We start from the raw sequence: 26252 nt of genomic DNA on the forward strand, positions 1-26252 counted from the left end.
ATTTCAATGTCTGAGATCTTAGTAAAATTACCTACTTCATAGAATATTTCAATTTAATTATTTTTGCACACATTTGTTAAATGACTGATGGGACTGGATGCCAACCTTTTGTTGACAAGTTGTTGGAAGAAAAGGGACTCTTGCAGCACTTTTGGATTATGAAGTTTAAAGCACCCCTTCATTGAACAGTTCTCTGACAGCTGCAAAATTTTTCAACTATTTTAAGTACAAGAGAAGTGTAAGTCTGCTTCAGACTGAATTATAGTTTGTTACACTAGGAATGCTGTTCCCTGTTTTCTTTAAGAAAAGTAAGATTTTTTATTTAATGACACAAAGTTACAATGAATATATCTTGTCCATTAGATGTAATTGTAGAGGACTCAGTCTCAATAAAACACATAATGTATTGGGACCATGGAGAGTAAGTGAAACATTTAATAAACTTAGAACACAGCTAGAAATATTAGATTTATTTTTTTAAATGTTGTTCAGTTTAAGTAGAGTTAAAGAGTTCCTGGTCAAAGGTTTAGGAATACTAGCTCTTCAGATGCATCATGCTATTCCAAGCAAGCAGACGTGAAACTGAAAATTTACAGGATGTCTCAGTTTTTGTAAGACAGTAATACTATTAAGCATCTGGAAAAAAACAATATACATTTTCAAATGAGAAAAAAACCTCCAACCAAACTTTGACACTATTTTTTTAACAGAGTGATTGTATTTATTTTTATACTGTCATCAGTGCATCTGTTATATGTTTTAGAAGAAATGGTGTGCTGTAAGAGTGCTATGTGCATGTTGAAGGAGTTTACTAATGTTGCACTTCAATTAGTATTCTGTAAGGAGTTTATTTAAACTGTTTAAGTGTTGAAAATCTTTATCAATATTTTTGTGAAAAAGAGTTGTGATAAAGTTCACACAGGAGCAATGTGGTTTGTTTTTTCAAAAAGTAGCTTGGAGATCTTTCCTCTTGTTCTGCATATGTAAATGTGTTTTCTGGTATGCCAGTATAGTAACTAGGTTTGCTCTCTATTGAGTATGGCTGAAGCTGCTTTTGAAACTACACAGCTGTCATTATTGATGGTGTAGAATAGAGATTTCAAAATTTCTACTTGCATTCAATTTTTCTATCTACTTCATGTCTGCAGTGAGTGCCTAGTTATAGATTTTTGTTCTGTTAAATACCACCAGCTATGATTGGTTTTCCAACAGTAACTCTGCATTTTAAGATTTACTTTTCATGTTGATTCTTGAAAGACCAATGTTTTGTCTCACTAATGGTAGCTTCAAGTTCATTAGTGAACTATTACTGAAGAAAACTAAGTTTTTACACCCTTTGAATTAAAGTAATTTTTGGAATAGGTAATGGTTTTATTATACCTAAGTAAAGTTTATTTATTCATTATAAATCAATAAAGGTGCATGAAACACATGCACAAAAGAGATGAAAAGCGAAGCCTCCAGGATTGTGTTAATCCTCAGTACATGGGCATGTTTTTGTAGATGCTTTTCATAATAAATTAGCAACTAAGTAGACACACTTAGCTGTTTGTGCTGTCTGAAAAGGTGCTCTCTGCAGTCTGCTTACCATGATTTAAAAGGAAAAAACCTTTTTTAAACATTACACCGTGATCCTTGGAGAATCCCTGAACTTCTCATGTATCGGGATACAGAAATGTACTGTGCTTCTCCTTGTTCCCGGCCCAACTCATGGTGTGATACATATGTGGCACTCCACATATGATGGAGAGGAGTTGCTGAACTAAACCTTTTCTTTGTGCACCCTGGTAACTTCTGCTGATCCTGAGTCTTTTTATTCTGCATCCTATGTTTCAGCAAAGATAAATTTTAGTCAGCACTTCAGGATGAGGAGGGTAATGCTGGAAGGGCATTTGAATGTCATCTTCATGGCACTTCTTTTTACTTACTTGCCTTTAGTCCAGGAGCTGCTGATCAGTGTCTAGATGCCCTTCAGAAGAAAAAGCGTTGTGAATTTCCCTCAATGAGTTCAGCTGTAGGGGACATGAAAGGCACTGAGACTGGCTAATGCTGCACTGAAATAACACTGACATAGCACTTTTTTTTTTTTTGATAAATAGGAAAGCTTTGTTCTGCTCTGGCATTGACAGTTCATACTTGTCCTGTCAAGAGTGAAAAGGAGTGGTCTTCAGTGTAGGCTGGAGCACAGTGAGGGCATGTGTGGGGCTTCATGGCAGCAGCCCAGGCAGTCACGGTGCAAGTGTCTGAGCATTGTGTGCAGGGTGAGGTGCTGCTGCACTGTGCTGCAGGGTGCCTGTGAGGGGTGCACTGTGTTGCTGCCAAGAGGGTCAGCAACCACAGCAGAGTGCAGGTGTCTCTGTGGCAGACAATACAGAGGTGAAAAGGTTTGAAGGGAGCTACTGTAAAAACTGTGGTTTAGGTATGGGGTTTCATGTCTTTGCATGAACTGGAAGAGTCTGACAGGAGTGGAAAGGTAAGAAATCACAGGTATGGAAATCATGCTTTAGTTTGCATTCTACTGCTTGTCATTTTTGATTTGCACACCTCAAAACTGTTAAGCTGGATTTTGTTACAACATGTCTTTGCTGGCCAGAGATGTCTTCTGCAAGCATTCTTCTCTGCATCCTTTATGTCTTAGCATAAGCAGCTGAGGCCTGTTATTTCAGCAGCATCAAGTGTAGACTACGTTTGTGTTTATGGGTATTTTCTGACCATTTATACCCAAAAGCTGAAAACCAGCATTAGTTAAATCACCAGAGTTTTATTAGAACTCAAATATCTTATTATTTCAAGAAATAATTCTACATATTGAAATGAACATTCTCCAGAATATGTTCAAAGTTCCACTCATATCCCATGAGCTTGGTAGGGCTGAAGTCTAGTTTCAACAATTTATTCTCATCTGAAAGTCCTAATGCTCTTCACAAGCAGTGTAACTCAAATCAACTGCTTGAAACAAGAGTATTAAACAGTTAAGAGTCTTGCACAAAAGATAAACGCTTGTAATTAAATGTCTTGTCTTTTTTAAACTATGTATGATAGCTAATGCTGAACTATGAAATAATATGATTGTGAACTCACACATTCTATAATCTGCTATAGCCTAAGAGTTGCTCTCATGGGTAAATGTTGCCAGAAGAAACGGAAGTAAAATGTAGCCTAAGTCTGGCATTAGAATCTTTAAAAATCTTGTCTGAGATACTGACTGGTCCCTATCTGAACAATAGCTAGTCCAGGAAGACTTTTTTCTAGCAGAGACTAGTTAATCAAATCTAGTATTTAAAATAATTAAGACTGAAAAAAGCACATATTTTTTTCTAAGTATATGTTTTTGTTCTTACGTAAATTTTAGTTTCCTCAGACATCTTCCTTGTTTAAAAAATGTTTTTCACATTCTTCAAGCTGTGAATTTTTTTTTTATTTTTTCTCTAGCCAAAACCTGTTGATCATAAATTGGAGTTTTGAGAGAAAAAAGTTGCAAAAAATTTTACATACTTCTGATGTGACTGGCTTTTAAATAAAAGTTTTCAGATGACCAAGAATTTTACTATGCACTGTGAGGTTTAAAACTTTTATTAAAACTATTCAGTTTTAATATTTGAACTATATTTCAAGGCTGAATAGAGTGAACTCTACAACTGCTGCTTTTTGATAACTGATGAACTTGCTCTTTCACTCTTTAAGAGAATACATTTGTTTATAACAAGCTTTGTTTCAGTTTTGGCACCTTAAGAAGCTGATAAAACACATTTTCAGAAACAAAATATAAAAGGATTCTTCTGAGACAAACCTTGAAAGTCTTCAATTTCCTGTCAACCATGACTTGTACTTGTTACCTCATTTTCACTTGTAATTCATAAACTTGGAATTTCTATTACATAACGTTTTGATCAGACAATATATGTGTGTGTGTTGGTTACTTGTCAGTTGAAACTCCTGTTTTTGTATTTAAACAAATTTTTAATAGGGAATTTTGACTCGTTGCCTTAGTGAAAATGGACTTAATTCACATGATGCTTATATCTTAGATGTGTTATTGTCTAGACAGGTTACTATTTAATAATGCTGCATGTAAATCTAATGCTGTACAACAAAGAAAAACCAAAAGTCTTGCTGCTAAATCATGTTCTTTCATTGGATTTTCATTAAAAGTTGTATGTAGAAATCTCTTTAGTAGATTTTTCACTGTGTGTGTTCAAACTACTCACTTCTACAAGCTTAAATACTGTTACAGTACAGGTGCTTTGTGAATCATATGAAACTATTAACTTGGCTTTAAGGAGAAGTTTTGAGTTAATTATTGTGTTGTTTTGTAATTTGAAATTATACTCAAATCCTAGTATTTAGATGTTCTTTCCTCACCAAGTAGGCCTGAGGTGTGTATTTCTTTTCTTAAAATTCTTTGTTTTGAATGTTGCTTAACCTGATCAGAGGGTGGTTTATTGTTGGGAGGAAGCTCACAAGCTCCGTAATCCAAGCTCCTGCTCAAAGAACAGCTTTGAGATCAGATCAAGCTGCTCTAAGCTTTACCCACTTGAACTTTGAAAACCTGTAATAGAAATGGATAAAGTCGGGCATTTTTGGAAGTTTTCTGTGTAACATAAAAGACAGTAACTGTCTTCACATTGCACAGTACTGTAATGAACTGTGACATTTTAGGGCACACCAGTGGAATTGTAGTAAATTCAGTTGCTCTGTTGAAAAAGTTTATTATTTTTTGAGTCACACTAATAGAAGAAACCAAAGGTGATATGTTCCTGCTGTCAGTGTAAGCAAAGAACTGGTTAATGCAGAAACTTGGACCAAGATCTTGACTTCCCTTGAACCAACATCTGTTTCATGTTTTGAAGGCCATAGCTGTACTGTTCTTCAGCCTTTTGTACTCCACCAGCAAGAGCCTGGTGCTTCCCTCTCCTTCCCTGACCCAATTCTTGCTGCTTCCCAAACTCCTGCATTCTGCCTAAGCTGCTGCGTAGGGTCTGCTTAAGTAGGGTCTCCTTCAAATTAAAAGTTCTTGCTAGGAAATTATTAACTTGAAAGGAAAATCTTACATTGTGTAAATATTTTTGTCTGACTTTCCTGATTTTGACAATTTCTGACAAATTCTTCAAGGTGTATTTGGAATACACAGTAAACTATTTTCATAAGTTGTCTCTAGTAATGGAAGGAGAGATAGAGTGGAAGAATGGCTGTGTTGTATGTGTTGCTTAACTCTTCAAAATGAAGAACTCTGGATCTTATAGAGCTAATTTTAATATCTGGGAGAATGGCTGAAAGCAAAAAAAGAGCAAAAACCTAAAAATAATCTAACACTTAAGAAAGTAATTTCACCATCTCCCTTGTGCACCTAGGCATGTTCTAATTTGGGGCATGTGAATTGCCTACTTCCTGACGTATATTTAGCGAGAACTCCAAGGGAGTGATGCAGATGATGTGAGCTGAATGTTTGAAATTACGTGATATAAATGTTGTTCTCAGGGACTGGTAAGCCCTCTTGAAACATACCTGTCAAATACATTTGTAGAAGAGGAATGTAATCCTTATGCTGCTTATATTTCAAAACAAACACACCCACGAAAAAACCCCCAAAACAATAAAACCCCCAAAACAAAAAAAATGCCCCCCCCCTCAAACCTGAAGCCAAAACCATATTACTTTTACTGTGTGATTTTTCTGGCTTTAATTAGTTATTTTTAAAAAGCCCTTTTACAAAACAAAAACCCAACAAGTAAAAACAACAACAACAAAACAACAAGAAGGAGAGAAAAAAACATCTATCTTGCTTAAGGAATGAACTTTCATTACTTGAAGTAAATCCATTGTGTTCAACCTATCCAAAGTATGGATGACATTAAAAGATATACCTTGACAACTGTAAACACTGGCTTTGTGAATTGAAATATGTAACACTAAATCCTATTCTGTAGGGTGAATGGTGTGGGTTGGATTTTTTTATGGTGCCCATTATTTCACAGTCATTACTTTCGTTAATATTCTCAAGAATACATTATTTGAACTGTGTTTTTCATTTTAGGGATCTACTTTTAGCTTGCAGTGGCCATTTTTTGTCATTTTTAAGCAGTGAGGGAAGGCCTATTTTTTTTATTCTGGGTTTTCCAAGTAATTTACTTGAATAATGAGCTTTTTTTATTGTGCATTTTGATACCACTGTGAATACTTGTCTAAATTTGTGAGCAGTGTCTGTGAGGTTTGTTTTATTGTACGATTTGTACATACGTTATTTAGAATCTGCTGGGTTTTCAGTTCTAAGATCAAAGACACAATAATCTTTTCAAGAAGAATTATTAAAACAGTATTTTTAGAAGATTTTATGTAGACAGTTGATGCCTTACATCTACTTTACTCTCACTTCCATCGGTGTTTTTTATATGGTTTAGTGTCATCATAGGAAACCTTTCAACCAGTAAATAGGGATTAGATATAAGGATTAGGATTAAGAGAACTGGAGCACCTTCCCTGTGAAGACAGACTAAGAACGTTGGGGCAGTTCACCCTGGAGAAGTGAAGGATATGAGGAGACCTCACAGCAACCTTGAAGTATCTTAATGGGGTCCACAGGGGAAGCAGAGGGGGACTTCATCAGGAACTGTAGTGATGGGACAAGGTGTAATGGGTACAGATTGGGAAAGGGGAAATTTAGGGTAGGTATTGGGAAGAAAATCGTTACTGTAAGGGTTTCACAGTAAAGGTATCACAGGTTTCCCAGGGAGGCTGAGGATGCTCCAACCCTGGCAGTGTTTAAGGCCAAATTGGATAAAGCCTTGAGCAACCTGGTGTAGTGGGAGGTATCTCTGCCCATGGCAGGGTGGGTTGGGACTAAGTGATCTTTAAGGTCCCTTACAACACTTAACATTCTATGATTTTATGATTCTGTAAGCTGCAAAACTGAACTTTCCTTGGGCACATGAAGGAATCCGAGGTCCTGTCTGTAATAGCCCAGAGATCTCTTTGAGGTGTCTTTTAAAACACTTTTTTTTTCAAAACTGAAAAGTGCCCTTAGTTTCAAAGAGAACAGACACAGCAAAGAAATGCTGCAGGTCTCAATACACTAATCTTCAGAAAAAAACACAATCAAAAATTTTGAGAGGAAATAGTCACTTTTATAAAATTGTTTTTCAATCACCTGTGGAAAGACCTAGTACTTTGAATCTACAAATGTCTTGCTTTCTTCAGGTTGGAAGCCTCACTGCACACTTACCATTTTCAAGCCTCCCATTAAAGAAACAAAACCAGAAAGCCAGTAAAACCTGAAGTTGCCAGAGGAAACAGAACCCCCCAAACACATAGCTGTTGATTTCCTGGGTCTCAATGGATTTCCGAACAGTCATGACCCTTGAGAAAAGAACATTTTTTTAACAAAGGCGGAGGGGATATTTTGCAAGACAAACATACTTATCACCATGTTTGATCACTCAAATGTCTCTGTCTCCTCCTCACTGGATAGGGAAGGTGATGCATTAAAGTATTTCACAACCAAGGTAGTGTGAACTATACATGCCCATGCCTTCAACCTGGGATTAATTTTTGATGAGAAACTGAGGGCTTTCTTCAGAGGCTGGAATTTTGCAATGAGATTTTCCTATGTCAGTCTGTTCTGCAGGTAAGAGTATTACAGAGTTTGCACCTGTCTGCACACAGACGTGCTTTACCTCTCCAAAGAGACATCTTCAAGTTATGCCCCAACAGCCATTTAGAAGTGTATATGTTAGATAATAAAATACTCCTAGTAGCTGGTGCTTAATCCTCTTATCTCTGCCAACACAAAATACAATGCTTATGCAACCATCTGTATGGGTAGTCAAATGCTAAAGAAACGTTTTCAGACTTGTTCATTTACTGTTTTCTGTCTCTAAATTGACTGTCATTATAATGTGTTTATATGAAATGCAAGAATAGTCTGGTCTTGCATTTCAAGTTACATGTTCTCATCCACCTAGAAATTCTTGAAAAATAAAAAACCTCAGACACAGAAGAAAACTTGGCTTTTTTCCAGTTTTGTTATTTTAAAAGGTAACTACTCATAGCAACAATACAGTCTCAAAACACAGCCGTACCCTTTGAAAGTTCACATAAACCTGCCCCCTAAAGCCATACTTCCTCAATTGGTTGTGAAGTGTATGTTTTTAATGGAGAAACATCTCCAGGTGTTCAGTTGCTCAAGTACTTGCATATCTTCACCCAAATGTTTTATAATGAGAGTGATGAGACACTGAAACAGGTTGCCCAGAGAAGTTGTGGATGCCCCATCCCGGGAAGTGTTCAAAGCCTGGTTGGACGGGGCTCTGAGCAACCTAGTCTAGTGAAGGGTGTCCCTGCCTATGGCAGGGGCAGTTGGAACTGGAAGATCGTTAAGATCCCTCCCAACCCAAGCAACATTATGATTCTATTATAAAACAAACAAACAAAACAAGCCTGAATCTTTCAGTTAGTGTCTCTTTGAAAATGTAAGGTCTTAGTGTTTGTTTCCAGGTCACTTGGCCTCTATACCCTGTACTAGATATAGTGTCTGTTTTGCCTGCTCCTGTGTTCTTCTGAAACATCTCTGTGTTGCTGTCACTCATCTGTCTGCTTTACTCTAAGAGAAAATGTTACCTTTTTTAGGCCCCAGGGCCAAACCCAGTGGAATACTCGAATGAAGTATTTTTTAGAAGAGGGAAAGAGGGAGGTAAGGAGGGAGAGAGAGAGGGAGGGAGGGAGAAAGGAAGGAAGGAAGAACACAGTCTCTTACTGAGTACATTTTAGCAAAGTTGAAGCTCCAGTGGATGCATATGGTTGATACAAGTTTAGACCTTTTTTACTGATACCAACAAATTACTCTGCCTTTTGTGTTATCTCAGATGTCATGTGGACTTCTCATAAAAGAAGCTGCAGAGAGAAAGAGATAGATAGATAGATAGATAGATAGATAGATAGATAGATAGATAGATAGATAGATAGATAGATAGATAGATAGATAGATATCTGCTTCTGAAATCATATCTATACTGTATGGCTATGTTTTCACTGCCATCTGGTAGGCTTGATGATAAACAGACAACTATGATGACAAGTTGAAGAGTAATGAATTACTATTCTTGAAACAGTATAGAACTCATTTTTTTTCTGAAACTTCCAAGCAGAATGTAAATAAACACAATTTCATCCTTTAATATCTCATGTTAAAGGATCAATTTAGTTAATGGAATTTTATTCCTTTTAGAATTTCTTGCATTATTTCCTTCCTATTTACCCCCTCTCCTTGCAGAAGAGGTACACTTTGGAAACAGAAGGAAGATGGCTAGCATCATCTGCAAATATTTAAGCTTAAGAGGCAGTCATTCGTTTTATTCCTGCTGTCATTTATAAGAATACTAGTAGATATGTGGTAGAGGAACTTCATTACATCTGACCTGAGTTACAATATGCCAAGTATCTTAAATCGTGAAGCATTTCAACTTTGAGTCTTGCTGAATTGTTAACTGTGGATTCCCCTAAAACACACTACATGGATCCTTGGATCTATAGGCTTTGCCATTTATAGTTCTTAGATGGTGTTAATGAAGCCCATATGGACTTCAAATTAGCTAATTTTAGTCAATTAGATACCTTTAAACTAGAGGATTAACTTGGAAAGTCAGACCCAATAATAGCCAGCAAGTTAAATTTAAATTACGAATTCTTTCTTGTAAAAGATATGAGGTAGAAGTGCTACTGTACCTAAATCTGCTTGGGTTAAAAGGAGGCAGAGTTGTCATGTGGGTGCAGCTCCTGTTCCTTTGCTGCATCACTGATCCCAAAGTAAAGCTTCGGAACTGGCAACTGTACCTTGAGCAGCTGGTACAAACTCTTCCAGTGGTTACATAGGACGGAGTCTTGGATAGAACTCTTCTGTCCCCTGGAATATTTTTCACTCCCAGGCACATGTGGCTTAGGAACTAACTGTTGTGCCTGATGATTTCACCAGCTCAGAGCCAACATACAGTTTTCTGCATGATGGAAAGAAATCATGATGAGCTTGATGAAGCCACAGGCTGGTCTTAGCTATTTCTTGGTAGGATTCAGCCAAATGGATTACCTCTGCCTGCTTCTGAAAGAATGCATGTCTAAAAACCTAAAGTTTGACAAAGCAGAGAAAAGCAATTTATAAAACTCTATATTAAAATACATAGCATGAGTACTAACTTGGTGTATTTGTTAAAAGAATTAGTTCACATTTAAATTAATCTCTTCTACAAAAAGAGTTTTCATCAAATTTATTTTTTCTAGAATTTATGTGGAATTCCTAAAATGTGTATATATATGTATGTATGTATGTATGTATGTATGTATGTATATGTGTGTGTGTGTGTGTGTGTGTATGTAGATGTATATAAAATATATCTATTGTTTGAGACATCATTTTGCATCCCTGCAAGAGATGTAGGACCAAGGACACAAGGCACTGTTAATTTTCTCATGAAGTTAAATGCTTAATTTCAAGTCTAATCAAAAAGATCCATGCTGTATTCCTAGTATGATACTCTGTAAGTGTCTTATTTTTGTCAGATGAATTAGGATTGCTAAAGATTTATTTAGAGATAGGGTTTACAAGTAAACCAAGGTAGTAATTCCTTTGTAGGATACTGTGGCCTGGGTCCTCTGATGGAGAACCAGCAAATTCTGTCACATCCACGTGATACTGAGGTCCATAAATTACACCTGAGGGGTCTCCATAGTGCCTGATGCATTTCCTGCTAGGTAGTCACCTAAGACTGGGCAGATGAAGTGCCATCTCAGGATACTTAACCTCTCTTAGCTTTTGAACATCTAAACCCATGGTAGATGGGTTTCATTCACTAAGCCCTCTTTCCCAGGTCCAACCTTGATTTGTAGTTCTTGGCAATGTTGTGATCCAGAGTTTTGCTTCCTGTTTTCAATGGAGGCAACACAGTGTCATGTTCCCTGGCATTGTGGTTACCCTACCATTGGCTCCCTTATGGGCTACTTAAATTACTATCTCTACTCATCAGATACTCCTGCACAGGCAGAGCAAGCCCTGTGAAGACTAGACTAAGAACTCATTGATCAAGTAGAAGTCCAAAGTTACTTTCTTGTAAGCCTCTTCAGAATGTGTCTGAACTTGCAAACAGCATTCAGGCTCCACATGAACAAGTTGTATTATTGAATATCATTGTGTCATGTTGATTATCCTCTGTCTCATTGTAGTAGGCAGATGCCTTGCAGTGGGACTTCAATAGTGTCAACCTACTTCTGACAGACATAAGTAGAGGTTAGGGGCAGGCACATCTAAACACAGAAGTAGGCTATTTTGTCTGTCAAAAATACATGCTTAATATATCCTCTTGCAGAATACAGCTAAATGGAGATCAACAATTTCTGTACTTTTCCATCAGCTTTATGCTTGAGGGAAGGTTTCTATACCTAAAGAGTCACACATTTTGAGCTCCTTTATAATCTCTGTATATGTCAGTGACATTTTATAGAACAGACAGAAAGCAGTTTGAGTTGATCAGTGTTTGATCACATAACAGGAGGCTCTGCTGAAATTAATTTAAGTTGCTGAATAGCACTTTGGTGAAATGTGGACAACTAGCAATTCATAAATATTCATCAAAGTATTTCACAGTGACACCAAACAACCATCAAATTTTGTGTGTAATGAATTGATTTGGCAAAAATCAGCAATGAACTAGAATAGAAGAGAGTTTTCTAATCAACTCTTAAGCCCTTTGGCAAATGAAGGAAGCTAGAGATGGCTGAAGGTGCTGAAATAAAATGTCCAGAATGTCTAGAATTCTGTTTTCTCAAGTATACAATAGTAAACCTTTATGTGTGGTCCACTTCTTCTGATCTGCTTTAATTTTATGGTTCTTGCCTTTGCAGATTTCACTCTGTGGTATTGTGATGTAATGATGTTCTGCCTTCCTGATATGAAATGCAAAGGGTTTGCTTTCTAAATTGAAGTTAGAATAGTGGAAACTATTCTTCTAGGAGCCTGCAATCCTGCAGGTAATTAAGAAGTAATTTTCTTCAAATAACATGGCTCAGAAAAAACCCCACACCAAGCCAAAGTGAATTGACTGAATTCTAAGTTACCCAACTCTGGTAGTTTCCCAAAGGAAGAAAAATTGAAGGTCTTTTTCCCCTATAGTGATAGTAGGTATAGAAGCAAGGTATGGTTTTGTTGTCTAAAGCCAGATGCATGTAGATATTACATCCAGATTAATTTCGCCTGAATTTTAAGAGGGTGGCAAAAACAGTTTCCTACATGCCTGAAGTGTGATCTAACTGATCATTGTGTATAACTGTGAATTACCTGCTCACTTGATATAGGAAATACCTTGAAATTTAAAATGAATATATTTACATGACAACACCAATTGGGTAGAGCCTTCCTTCTGTACTCTGCAGAGATTTTAGTCTTCTGATTTAATTCTACTTTGGCACTTAAGGGATCGTTTGTGCTGGGCTTGTGTTCAGCACAGTGAGAGGCTGAAGAAGGTTGGCTTTTTTGCCCTGCTCTTTCCCTAGTCTAAGGGCCTTATCAGGGAAGGTGAAATAAAGCTTGCAATACTAAAACATGCTAAACCATGGCAGGTAGGCATAGCCTCATGAAAGGAAGAAAGCAGAGCATCTGCTCTGCTGTCCATGAATTGACAACTAGCAAAACTCACATGCGACTTCATTCTTTCCGTCTTGGGTTTGTAATGAGTTAAGTAAGATGGGATGGGGAGAGAAGAGGGGAGCTAAGCTTTATATTCTTCTTTGGAACCATTGCATCAGTTAAGGGTTGAGTTGGGAAGAACAGGTCTATAAATTGTTTTAACTTCCAGCTGAGTTTCTGAGACAAGTCATCTGCATTACTCTGAAAAGAAGATGAAGGAAACCTAAGATCACTTAGTCTAGACTGAGTAATTAAAAACTATTAACTACCAGTTAATTAAGGAAAATGCCATGTTAGGTTTTTTCTTAAAAATTGGAATTTTTTACAATGAGAGAGAGAGAGGAACTTATGTAGGGATGACTTCCTCTGAACCTGTAGTTCATGGGAAAAACACCAGTATCAGCGACTTCCATGTATTAAATTTATTTTTATATCATCAATTTAATTTGTTTTTAGTAAATTTGATTCTAGGATTGACATAGGGCAAGCAATTTAGTCTCTCCTTGAATTCAGATTTGGTTTAAACAAAGCAAATGTAATACTTCCATTCTCTTAAAGAACTGGAATGGGAAAAAATAGGAGTTGCAGTATCCACTTGTGTTACAACTCACTTGCAGGTTGTTTTGTTCAAACCTATACAGTCCATAAATGTTTTACTGTGATCATATTGTTTGACTTACTGCTTGTTCTTCAGAGTACTTCTGAAAGCTCCATAGTTGGTTTATTTTGGACTTTATATATAGAGTATTGACTCTTAAACAATTGTACAACTACCACAGGAAATAAATGAAACTTAATTAAATTTTCAATGCTTCTGCATATCTTCAGTTTTCTTAATGGAATAAGCTAATTTTGCTGTCAGCATGTAAACTGACAGTTCACCTCCAGCACTAGCTGTGTGATTAATCCATGTCATTGTATTTCCTGGAAAAAGCAAACTGGAAGTTGTAATGCAAAGGTGAATTGCGCCAGCAGTCACTATTTCATATGGTAAGATAACCTAATGTACTATCTGGATGGAGGTCAAGTAGTCATAATTCAGAATCTTTATGCAACTGCCTAATCATACAGAACTATTTCCATTGGTCATTCTGTAAGAATGCCTTTCCGCTGCTGGCAGTGGCAGTGCAGGCCTTGCAGTTGCAATGAGTGTTCTGCTGAGATTAGTGTTTGCTATGGAAGTGAGATGGGAACCAGCATTAAGGGGACTTGGAGGCTGAACTGTCCTGTGATATCAGTAACTGAAGGTTCATCCAAGATCTAAAATAGGCAGTTGTAAATCTTTCACATCGAGCTACTGCAACAGCTGCTCTGTCTTCAGCAGAGGCACAGCACAGTCCAGTTACAGCTGTCACAGGATCTAGAATTGCAGAGAGAGGCTTATGCTGAGGATCTCCACCACTGGCATGTGATATACATCAGACTAACAGTTTTGGGAGAGGTCCCTTTAGCTCTGTCACTGCTCTGCATGTGGCTGGAGTTGCCCAGAGTTACTGTCTTCACTCTGTTACTGCAGAGCTGAAAATCTGTGCTGAGCTCCTTAGAACTGACCTGTAGCTGGCATGGTCTCCTGAGCCACATCTATACAGCTAAACAAAATGAGCCTTGGCACTGAGGGCCGAACTGTTTCCTCACATGCAGCAGTGATGCTGCATCTCTTCTGTTTCCATTCAGTGTCCTTGCAGCTGTAGGACACAGTTACTGTGTTTTGTACGGAGTCCTTTTCCAGTTTGGCATACCTGCAATGATCAGAGGGTTTCCCTGCCACCCACTTGAGTGGTATTATCCTTGCACAAAAGCACAGATCTACATTGTATGCCTGGGAGTATTTGAAGTGGGAATGGGAGGGTTACAGATCCAGTAAAGCCTTGGAAGACTGTAGAGATGGAAGGTTGCTGAAGGTGACTGTGCAACCTGTGCTTAGAATCTCCCTTGCCAGGTGCCACTGAGCAAGGTAGTTTGCAGAGTACAAACTGCCTAGTCCATACAGCCTCTGGAAGTTCAGGCTTTTTTGGCCATGTTTTACTAAGTGGAGGACACAGTTGCTACAGAAGGAATTATTCCTGGTCCTTACTACCACAGCATTTTTGTAGTAAAGCTAGGGAAGTTTGTCAAACTCCTCGAGGTGTAATTGAAAGCGCAGATCAGAGAAACTGTGAATAGCACTCAATAAATGAGAGTCCTGGTGAGAAATGGGTATGAAAGTCGAATCTCTACTCTGTTACATTGCAGATTGATTCAATGCACACACAAATTGTCATTATCGTAGGATTTTTTAAAGAAACTTGGAGTTCTGCGAAGCCAGGACCTCAGTAGAGTTAATCCATACTAATTCATAGTGTGAATTTCCAGTTAAACTGCTTTAAATTCTTGTGTGTACAGATCAGTTCCACAATGAAAGTGGCCATAATTTAGATCATTTTAGTGTCAGGGTTGCTGTGTCCTAGTATCTGACTTGCTGATAGACACATCATCTAATTGCTGTCTTAAAGTGATGCCAGAGTCAATTTTACATTCTTTGCAGCCAAATACCTAGTCATTTTAGAGAATAGGATGTAAGTTCCTAAATAACTTTGGTTGCTTTTGAAAATGCAATTTTGTTGGAATATTTGAAGTATTCACCACCATAGCAACAGCAAGGAATTATGCCTAATGTTCAATGCACTGAAAAAATTTATTTGATATTAGTTGTGAAAAATATAGGGTACATTACAGAACTAAGAATAAACTACTTCTAATTATACCAATATGCAATTTCAATAAAGGAACAAGGGCAATTTTTTTTTTAATTTTTTCCAATATGTGATAATACTTTAGGTCTGCAGAGTCTCACAGACATGAGAATACAATACTTGTAGTGATACCAATAAGCAAGTTCAGTAAGGGAGAAAGGGAATATATTTTTTAATATTTCAGAGTATGTGATAATTGTTTGGTCAAAAAGGTTTTAATGATTAGTGCAAAAAAGTTAGAAATTAATTAGTCATACTTGCTCTTTCAAAGGCATAAAAGTTATAAGAAAGAGCTACTGTTTTTTGTTTATGCTCTATGGCCTTCATGAAGAGATAATCTGTCTGCTTGCTATGCAAAATTAAATGACTAAGATAAAATGAGATATTTTTAAAATGAGATCACATTAAAAGTTGAGCCCCTTAAAAGAAATCAGAGACTTTCTTCAGATTAAATATGTCTTTTACTTTGTGGTGTAGTATACAAAAGCATATTTAAAACTGTTCTTAACAGTACAATTTTAAGGAGAAATAAAGTTAAAACGTCATCTATATAAACACATCCAGTGTACACTAACAGGCAATACAAGAAACTTGGAAATGTCATTGTTTCTCTTAAAGAAGAATGACTCTCCTCTTTTTACCCCCATTTATCTTGGGTTAGGAGTAGGACCCAAGTCCCCAGTGGATAGAGATCATTGCTGATGCATTAATTTCGTGTTATTACCCAACCTTCTGTATCCTATGGAGTGCCTTTCAAGAGCTCTTCTGTTCTATTGACTCTTAGAGTTTCAATAAGCAGAACAGCACAATACTTGCCATTTTTAGCTCTGTCTTTGTTGCATTTTGCAGAAATACCATACTGGGTTACCAAATGTAATATTTATGAGAAATTTTCCTTCCTTAAAAGGAAAATTCCTCAGTGACAAGTTCCCATATTGAAAGCAGTGTGTGTTGTAGAGGTTTGTATAGGCCCTGTGATACATGAAAGGCTGTATTACAAAATACAGAGCTTGGATTTAGGTAGTAGATCTAAATAGGGTATAGCCACTAATTTGTCTTGCATAGTGGTCTGCTGTATAGTGGAAAGAGTCTGTATCAACTTATTTTGTGATTTTCAACTATGAAATCTGCAAAGATACTGATCCTTCCTCAGTGAGCTGATAATGCAAGCACAAGAGCTTTCTAAAAGTAAGACTGCCTGTAACAGAACTGGAAAGGCAACTCTTTTCCTGTCTATAGACTGCATGGATAGTCTGGATGATTGAGAATCCAGTCTAGAGCATAGTCAAGCTGAAAGGCTAAATGAAACTGAAATATCATATGTGAAACACCTTGAAGAAGAAATCTGTAATACCTCCATATTTGGGGCTGCCCAAATGTTCAGAAAAAGCCTCTGCCTTTGTCTTCTACACTGACAAAGAAATGGAGAGTTCAAGCATATTGTAACCCAGAGTTGAGCAAAGAGATGTGCAAACCAAAAACCAAAACAATACATCCTGGAGTGGGATAAACCTTCAACATTTGTACAGAATGATAGGCTCCCAGAAAAATAATGCTCTCAGCTGCTGATTTCATTCACTCAGCTGCCTTTCTCACTTTCCAGCAGGTGTGTGTAGCTTTCATAGTGGGCACCTCACTTAAAGTATGATGTGCTTCAAGGGCCTTCTTCATCTCTTTTGCTATGAGCTCATTCACAACCATGTTTCCCTGGTTTTATGCTGATGTAACTCCACTGAGATCATGTAGCTATTCCTTATCCCAAAGGGAAGAACACATCTTCCATGCTCTGTTAATGTTCCTCCTTCTCTCCTCAGGGGACCTATCCCTCCTTTGCTAAAAATTCTTTTGAATACTCTAATTAAGGATAAGGATCTCTTTGAATATTAATTAGTTTTTCATTGGCCTTACTCAAAATATTTAACTCAAAGCAATTTCCTGGTAATTATCTCTGGATTATTATTTTGAGAGGATTTACTTTTTTTTTAATAAATTCCAGTTTATCATATAGGATTTCCTTTTGTATGTGTCCAAGTTAATCACAACTACATATAAGACAATAAGCAGTGGCTGTGAAGGTGCAAATTTTTGTTTTGTTTTGTTTCAAAAGTTTTCTTCTTACCAAACCTTTCATTCTTACCATAGCTTTCCTTCTTTTCCTTTTCCTGTTTAATTATTTGAGTGATTCTGTCCCTCCCTCACCTCATGTATGAAAATGTAGAGTTTTTTGAGTGGTTTGAGCTGCTGGGACCATACAAACAGAAGTTCTGTACAAAAACTAAAACGACAGAACAACTCAAAACCATTCAATGTCTCTTCCTGGAATGGTGAGATAGATCCTGGTCCACTCCACTGCTCTTTCCTCAATTTCCCACTCAATGTAGGGCTACTAATCAGGTATAATTCAATAGAGGACAAAACTCCCTTTTCTTTCCAGTTTTTCTTTGAATATTCAAGACGGAGGGAGAGATTTCCATATCCTTTCTTAAGGCCTATGGTGCCTTGTGCTAGCAAGAGGACAAACTCTCCAAAACAATCATGTTTAAATACTTTCTGTCATAAAACAGTTTTACACATTTAATAGATGACTACAGAAAATTCTTTTCTGAAAAGGGGTGAGATTACAAAAATCAGGACATAAACTGAGGAGAATAAGTCCCAAAGAGGTTTCTTGTGAACTTTTAGTAATACCTTGAGGGTATTACTCTGTGCCACCAGAGTCACCATCTCCATCCAATCAGACAGTCACATCATATCAATGTAGGCAACAGCCTGTGGCAGAGATCTCACCCTTCAAGCCTTCAGCATTAACTTATTTAATATGGAGAATTTCATATGGATGTTTTGCAGAATTGCTTTCCAAATGCACTGTGGAGTTTTACATAAACCAAATATTTGCTTTACACTTCCAAAAAGAAGCAACACTGCTTGTGTTCAGTGGACCTCTTGGATACTACTGCAACAGAACCAAATGGTTCACAATGACCCTGTGCTTGGTCAGGCATGAAGAGCTGCTCTGTAAGGCTCACTAGCCAGGCGATCAGAAGGGATCATGCCTTGCTGCCAGCACAGCTGATGCATTGTTACCAGCTGCTTGACTTATCTTTCCCCCTGTTTGGTAATGCTACTCCACCAGACTCTTTGGCTGATTCCAACTCATGCCACTATTTATAATCTGGGCAGCAGCTACAGGAACTTGTTCTGTTCACATTTGTCAAGTCTTACAGATTTAGTTACTATACCAGAATCCAAATTTTGGAAACTACTTGATTCTTACTCAGCTGAATTTCTGCTGATTTCTTCTATGCCAAGACAAGGCTGCTCACCACATACTTGCAGTGCAGATCACAGTGACACCTTCAGAAAAGATGCTGTGGAGTAACTGTAGTTTTTTGAAACCATGACTATGCTATAGAAGAATCTTTAAATTAATTAATTGTATGCAACAAATGCAGTATTAACCCCCGTAAATATTAATAAGGTATAATTCTGCACACATTATTTTTCTATAAATCTGAAATAAAGCTTAAACCATGTTATACAATGTTGGTTCTGCATGCAACTCTGCAAACAGTGAATAAGCAATAATGACTAAAAAACCAGAAAATCGATTTGAAGCGCTTTTGTTTCTTTCTTCTATGAAGGCATCTCTCAAAATGACTTCACTCTAAATGCAACTTGTTAGTGTGTGCTTCCTCCTCCTTCCATTTGCAAGCCTTCTCCAACTGGCTAAATGTGGTGACTAGAGCTTTTTGGATTAATTTTCCTTAAGTGACCTACTTTGCAGAGAAAGATAATCATGCATTTATAGCCTCTGGCACACTATTCAGGTCACAGATGGACAGAAAGCAAAGCTATTCCTCAGTGATTAAATGGGCTTGTAACTAATCCCCAACGAGAAAGGAGATCGGCCTGATGTTAATTGGTTTGAATGCCTAAAAGTATGGAAGGAAGATCATTGACTCCTACTTCAATTTTCAGAGGGTGTCACAGTTAGTCTGAGTGATACCAGCCAACAATTTTTCTAGGAGTGTTTTGTGGAAGTGATTGAGTTACTGAATGTCACAGATGTTAAATATCTCATATAGAATCCTTTGCCTTTACGGTGAAGCACGATGTGGTATTCTAACTGTGGACATGTCTGATGTTACTCACGTACCAGATTGTGGCCAGCACCAAGGATAAGAGATTTGGGACAGTTTAGGCCTTTTGCTCACTAACAGGTGCTTGTGATCCCATGAATAGTTGTCATTATCAGATCCAAGCCTCTGCTATGGAAATTTTTTTTAATATTAGCATGATCAGTTGAACCAATAGAACTCATCTTTTGCTATAATGCTGCAAAGGCTTCCAATCCCTTAGACACCCCTTTCTCCCTCTTGTATTTGACACTAACGGAATATATGCAAAATAGCTCTTTCTCTTGCTTTCAGATGTTCAGAAGTTTCACAAGGGAAATTACTAGGCTTTGTTCTCCTTAGGGCATTTTTGAAAGTTTGGTGGAGCTATTCATGCTGAAGCACAAGCAACAAACTGGAACGTTAAGGATATTTGTATTTTTGAAGGACCGCCTTGAAACTTTGTATCAGGCAGTCAGTGATGTTGTCACAGATTTGAAGAAATAAGTGCTAGCATTGTGATGCTGTCAGTGGAGGGATGGATGGCTTTCCGAAGAAAACAAAACATGTATGCAGGTTGAATTCCTGTACCACAGGACTGCAAGCATGTATGCCTGGATGTCACCAGGTGTGTACACACAGCTTTGCACCACCATACAGAGTCTGAAGGTGTTCTGGTGGAAGTCACACTGCACTTTAGATCACTGTGATGATCACTCAGTAAGTGTTTATATTTCAAGTGTGTTGTAGTTTGGAATTATTATGTAAATTCTCTCCCCTGCCACTAACTGCCCATGCCAGTAGTTAACAAAAAAAAAGTAGTTAACTGCTGATCACTTGGGCGGGGGCAGGTTTGTCTCCTTTGTTCTTGGGGACGACCACACGGCTGGGAGTTGGGTGTGGGTGGAGGAGAAGCCATCTTGGTGCTGCTGTCTGCCCAGTGCTGTTTCTAGCCGGGTCGCTGCTGCTGCCTTGCCTGGTACTGCTTCTAGCCAGCTCGCTGCTGCTGCCTGTCCCCAGGACTGCTTCTAGCCGGCTCGCTGCTGCTGCCTGTCCCCAGGACTGCTTCTAGCCGGCTCGCTGCTGCTGCCTGTCCCCAGGACTGCTTCTAGTCGGCTCGCTGAGGAAAACCTGCTGGGTTTTGTTGTCGTTGTTTTTTCTTTCTTTTGTGGTGTTGGGGAAGCGGTTTGCACTAGTCTGTTTATATACTGTTAAGAACAGTTATCCTTCTTATATTAAAATTTTTTTTTCTTAAATTTGATAAAGAGTGGAGTGATTATTGTGGAGGAGGCCCCCTCCCCCGCTTGTGGGTAAACATTTTGGTTTTTCCCCTCAAACCAAGACAAAGTGCTTTGTAGAGCACATAATCTGAAACACACCATGAATCATAAGTTTACTTTTAGATATTTACAACTGTTAAGACAACCTGACAGGGCAGTGTTGTGTGTATTTTCTATGACAGAATCTAATGCATTGAGGGCAAAATCAATTCCTGTTAGCAGAAAGCCTTCCAGACAGGAATTAAATTAATTAAGAGTATGTGCAGTTCTCCTGTATCTGTTCCAAGGGACTGTAGTGCAGTTGTTCCACCATCAAAATTCTGGCTATGTGCTTTAGCAGTTCTTGGGAGCCCTTTGAATTTTCCACGTGTCCATCAGCTTCTGGATCTGTGTGTTTCCTCTCCCAGGTGTCAGCCCCAGCATCTTCTCCTCCAAGGGAGAATGCTCATTGTGTCTGAATCATACATTTCTGAGTGTTTCCTCAGGAAGTGTTGATAAATTTGGACCAATATAGCTCTACAGATACAGGAGTTGCAGATGCTCTCACTCTACCTTACCAGTCAGCTGAAAGTGTGTTTTTATCTGGTCCTAAAGTAGTTAGTCTAACTGAAGGTTTAACCAAAGTAATCTGCAGAGCATAATTTACTTATCTTTCTTTTTTTAAAAAAATTTTGTTAATTTCTCAAGAAGGTATTTGAGAAAAGTCAGTCAGAACTGCTAACTTTGGTTATGGGCTATTTTAATCAAATTACGATTTTATGAAACAAAGAATCCACACATTTCATTCTGTGTTTCCTGGTATGATATCCATTAAGAAGAAACAGGGTAAGTTTAGACAGTTGGTAAGTCATTGTGTATTATCAGATACAAAACTGGACTAATTTAAGTAATATGTTTCCATTTTATGGAGCTATAGTACACTCTCTAGAAGATACATTAGCAATTATTTGTAGAAACACCCCCCCAATATATGCTACAAACCAGTAACACCTACATTACAATAGGCGTGTTCCTGCCCACTGTGTAAACCTCTCAGGGAATAAAAAGTATGCTTCAGAAATAATACTGATGCATTCCTGCTGAGAACAACCAATTGAAAAATAGCCAGATCCAAAGAAACCTTACAACTTTTGCACCAAGGTAATCGTAGCAGTAATAGAAAATACATACTTCATGCTTACATTCCATTATGCAAGGAATAAGTAAGAGCTCTTGGATGTTTTCTTGGGAGACACTGTAGTAAGGGCACCAGGTGAAGGTTAAAATGAAACGCATCATAAATTGCCATCTTGTTATTACTCATCACTCCCTGAGAGTCTGTCTTCTGGGTTCTTTGTGGCTTAGAAGGGTATCAACATGGATATACAAATTATTACATTTAAAAAAAAATCACTTCCTTAGGGCAATAAATGATCAAACAGTTCTCAGCCTGTAACTATCCCAGATACCACTGTGTTAAATCAATGTAATATTTTGTGTGCATGTTTCTTCTGTGGGCAAGATAAGTAGTAAAGCACATAAGCATGTATCAGTGTCACAGGTACACGATTTGCTAGTAGCTAGTAGTTGCTAGTAGTCCTGCAGTACTAGAAACTACTCATATGGTTATTTTTTTGTCAGATCAGAATGTCAGAAGGAGTTATGAATATAATAACAAACTAGATATTTTAGCATTTTTAATACAATTTGTTGATCTGCTGGGCAGCTATAAGTGTAAATTAAGTCTGATTAGAGAAATAGGAAAGTAGATATGGTTCCAGAAATTTGTACTTATCTTTTTGAATATGTGCGTCAGTGTTCTCTGAATGAAGTAGCATCATTATTATATTAATTTATTAATTTAAGATCTAAAATTTCCAGTGATGAACTTTTAATTAATTGCAAAGATTATGAAATGCCAGAGCAATTTGAAAAAAACCATGTTTCTCTTCTGAAGTAACTTGCATTGCTGTTCAAGGGGACAAAGCAGTGTGTTCGGAGGGAAATGCTGGAGCACGGGAGAATCAGATAGGATGTTTTAGTGAAACGGTACACGTGGTCTGAATTGATAATGAATGTTCCTTGGTGTCCAGATGATTTTGAACACCTGAGGAGCATTTACAGGAATCATGTTTTTGAAAGATGCTTTAGTGGGATGGACTTTGCATATTCAGGAAGTGGAAGAAAGTAACTAAGTGGACAAAATGATTACAGTGTTTTATTGCACATGTGTACAAAGTTCAAATAAATCTCTAAATTTACATGTAAAATAGCACTAAATTATAATTAAATTAATCATTTTAACATATATTTATTAAAATAAATAATTGTAATAATTCCTCATAATTTGTCACTAACCTACATACAAAGTCATTTTGGTCAGAGTTACAGATCTTTGGTTTTCAAAGATATCTTTAATAGTAAGGGGATTAGACATACTGAAGTATTTTCTGTTTGTATTTTCCATGTTCGTGTGCACCTCACATGCTGTTAATGAGCTATTTGCATACTAATAGATTCACTTGATGTGTCTGCTATATTTTTCCTTTGCATACTGAGTGTAAAGATAGGGTGTATGGATGATGCCAAATTAATTACCTGTGAAAATTAAAGCCCTGTGTTTGCTCAGAGAATGACTAATTGTAAGCAAGGACTTGCCTCTACAGGCTACTACAGGAAACCTCTACATCAGCTTCTACTCTAAAATAAGGCAGTAACATATATATGCTACTCGATCTTTATTCTCTTTGCTGATATTACTGAGGAAAAATGTATTAACAGTATTATGAAATTCACAATCTTTGACTTTGCAAGTACAAATTAATTATGGTATTTAATAAAAGAGTATATTTCAGGAATAGAAGCTTTGCATTAAGACAGCCATGCTGTTCTTCCAAAGCACTACATTAGCTCTCTTTCATAAGTCAGTGACAAATTTTTTCTACAATATATTTCATAGAACAGTAGATTAGAAAGACACCTTCATTCAATGTGCATGTATTAAAATAGTGACCAATCATACACATATTCTAGAATTGCATGCTGTTGTTTTTGGGAAGCTGATGTAGATTTCATTATCTTTAACATTTTATTTATAAAAATACCGTGTAGAACTGGGCGCGTAGACATTGTTTTCCAATAATGCTATACCTAGACCTTCTTAATTTATAGTTTTGATGATTTGAGCATTTGGATTATCATTCAGTCATTCAGTCATAGGATTTTTTTCATAATTCTGTTTTCCTGAGTATTAAAAAAATCTATAACACATTTAAAAAGAATAAAGGAAGATATTTTAGAGTTCTGACCATTCTCATTCTGTCTGTGCAGTTCGACAATCAGCAAGCATTGGGAGGCAGAACTGGCCACACTCAAGGGGAATAACGCTAAGCTCACAGCAGCCCTGCTGGAGTCCACTGCCAACGTGAAACAATGGAAACAGCAACTTGCTGCATATCAGGAGGAAGCAGAACGTCTTCATAAGCGGGTAAGTCTCGGCAAATGGCCAGTATCCTGGAGGCAGAAGTACTGGTGACTGTAGTTATTCATGTTCAAGTAAAACAAGTTTGTTGCTGGGGCTTTAGGATAATTTTTGAAAAAGAAATTAATTATTTCTTTAAAGTACTTCCTCCAAAGGGAAGTTACTTCGTTTGTAACAGTTCTTTTCCTGCAAAGGTTATTGATGCAAGAAGAGTTAGCTAACCTTATGATATTTGCCAGCTTTCACTCTTCATTTGATGCCATTACACCTGTTTCATTACATTCTCCATAGTGTTACAGTTTAGTCTCTATTGCATTTCAACTCAGAAAAACTTGACATGAAATCTCTAAGTTCAAGAAACCTTGTTATAGTTTCCTCATATAAAACAGATGAACAGCTTCCTCTCATCCTTGCATGTGAAGAAAACTGGACAACCTAAACACAACTCAAAACCAAGATCATTATATGGAACTAGGGATCTGCACCCATTTTCATACAGGAGTGACTGGGTCCTGTTCCTTTCACTGTTAATTTTGCAGAGGTCATTTGACAAAGCAGAAGTTAGTTCACAGTGGGGGAAGGAAAGGCAATCCTCGAGGAAGGCATAAAACGGGCAAGGTTGAAGGCTAAATTATGAAAACACATACTCAATATCTTAATTTCTCTTCTCTTTTCACATGTAACTCTCTCTATGTTGTATAATCTAATGACCTTTATACATATGAATTTCTAATCATAGGACACATTTCTGTGCAAAATGAAGGTAAGATTAACACATGTGGAGGAAAGATGTCTTTGACAAAGCTTTATCACTTTTGTTAGTAAAGATTAACTTAAGTAGAGGAACTTAAAACTGGAAAGGTATTATTTACAAGGGCATGTAGCAGTAGGACAAGGGGGAATGTCTTTAAACTGAAAGAGGGTAGCTTTAGATTAGGTGTTAGGAAGAAGTTCTCCACTGTGAGAGTGTTAAAACACTGGCACAGGTTGCCCAGAGAAGTTGTGGATGCCTCATTCCTGAAAGTGTCAAGGCCAGGTTGGATGAGGCTTTGTGCAACCTTGTCTACTGAAAGGGGCCCCTGCCCATGGCAGGAGGGTTGAAATGAGATGATTTTTAAGGTCCATTCCAACCCAGGCCATTTTATGATTCAATGATTCTTAGTACAGAAAAAAAAATGCAAAACCCCACAAAATAAACCATTGCACTTTTTTGCATGAAAATGTTTTTCATGAATATAATGACAAAGAAGGGGAGCATCAAGTAGTGGACATAGCAGACCTCCTTATTTGGTTTTATATTCCATACTGACCTATAGGAAATAAGGTATAGCAATTACAACTAGCGAAATCCTGCAAGTTGCAAAGGCTTCTTTCAGACCTGTGCTGAACCTGTCTAACTGGAGGCTGTTCAAGTAGTCCCAAGAATAAAGATCGTATTTGTCTGAAGGGGAAGAATTCAGCAGGTTACATCTCACTTGGAGATGTGTAAGGGAAACAAGAATACCCTTGAGCTTAAGAAATGGCAAGTTTTTTGAAATGGGAAATGACAAGTTCTTGGGGATGTACCATGACTGACTTGCAGACAACAATCTTGAAGTCCCAGCCACACAACTTGATGGGCAAGAATGACTGTTTCCAGTGGACGGTAACTGTGTGCCATAGCTGACTGGACGGAGTGCACTAAATGTAATTAAGACTCATGCTTTTTGCAAAGTGCTTTCAATCAAGAAATTGGCAGTTGTTGACAAAACTTCTTTGCTTCAGAAATGTTTAAGTCAGGCAGAAGCTTGTCATGTGTGTTTGTAGAGAGGGAGATTTACTTTGTCATCTTATTTAAGCTTCTCATTTGGAAGGGTGGGCGTTCTAACCTGTGCTCCAGGTTTTGTGATTAGATTATAACAGTCACTGTTGATAAAATTATTTAAATGACAACCTTTTATTAAAGTAACTATAGTGCAAATGTTCAGATGGATTTGACCACCAGAAAGGCTTTATAGTGAA

General features: G+C 37.4%; 1 protein-coding gene across 3 annotated transcripts in view; it reads left to right on the plus strand.

The window, feature by feature from the left end:
• Window positions 1-26252, plus strand: part of HOMER1 (homer scaffold protein 1) — a 103201-nt gene that overhangs the window by 47972 nt on the left and 28977 nt on the right. For all 3 annotated transcript variants that reach the window (XM_071580763.1, XM_071580764.1, XM_071580762.1), the window contains one exon: window positions 24101-24257. In XM_071580763.1, coding sequence (XP_071436864.1) covers window positions 24101-24257 — 157 coding nt within the window. The remainder of the gene's footprint in view (window positions 1-24100; window positions 24258-26252) is intronic.

Source organism: Pithys albifrons, chromosome Z (genome assembly GCF_047495875.1).
Source record: "Pithys albifrons albifrons isolate INPA30051 chromosome Z, PitAlb_v1, whole genome shotgun sequence".
Lineage (NCBI taxonomy): Eukaryota > Metazoa > Chordata > Aves > Passeriformes > Thamnophilidae > Pithys > Pithys albifrons.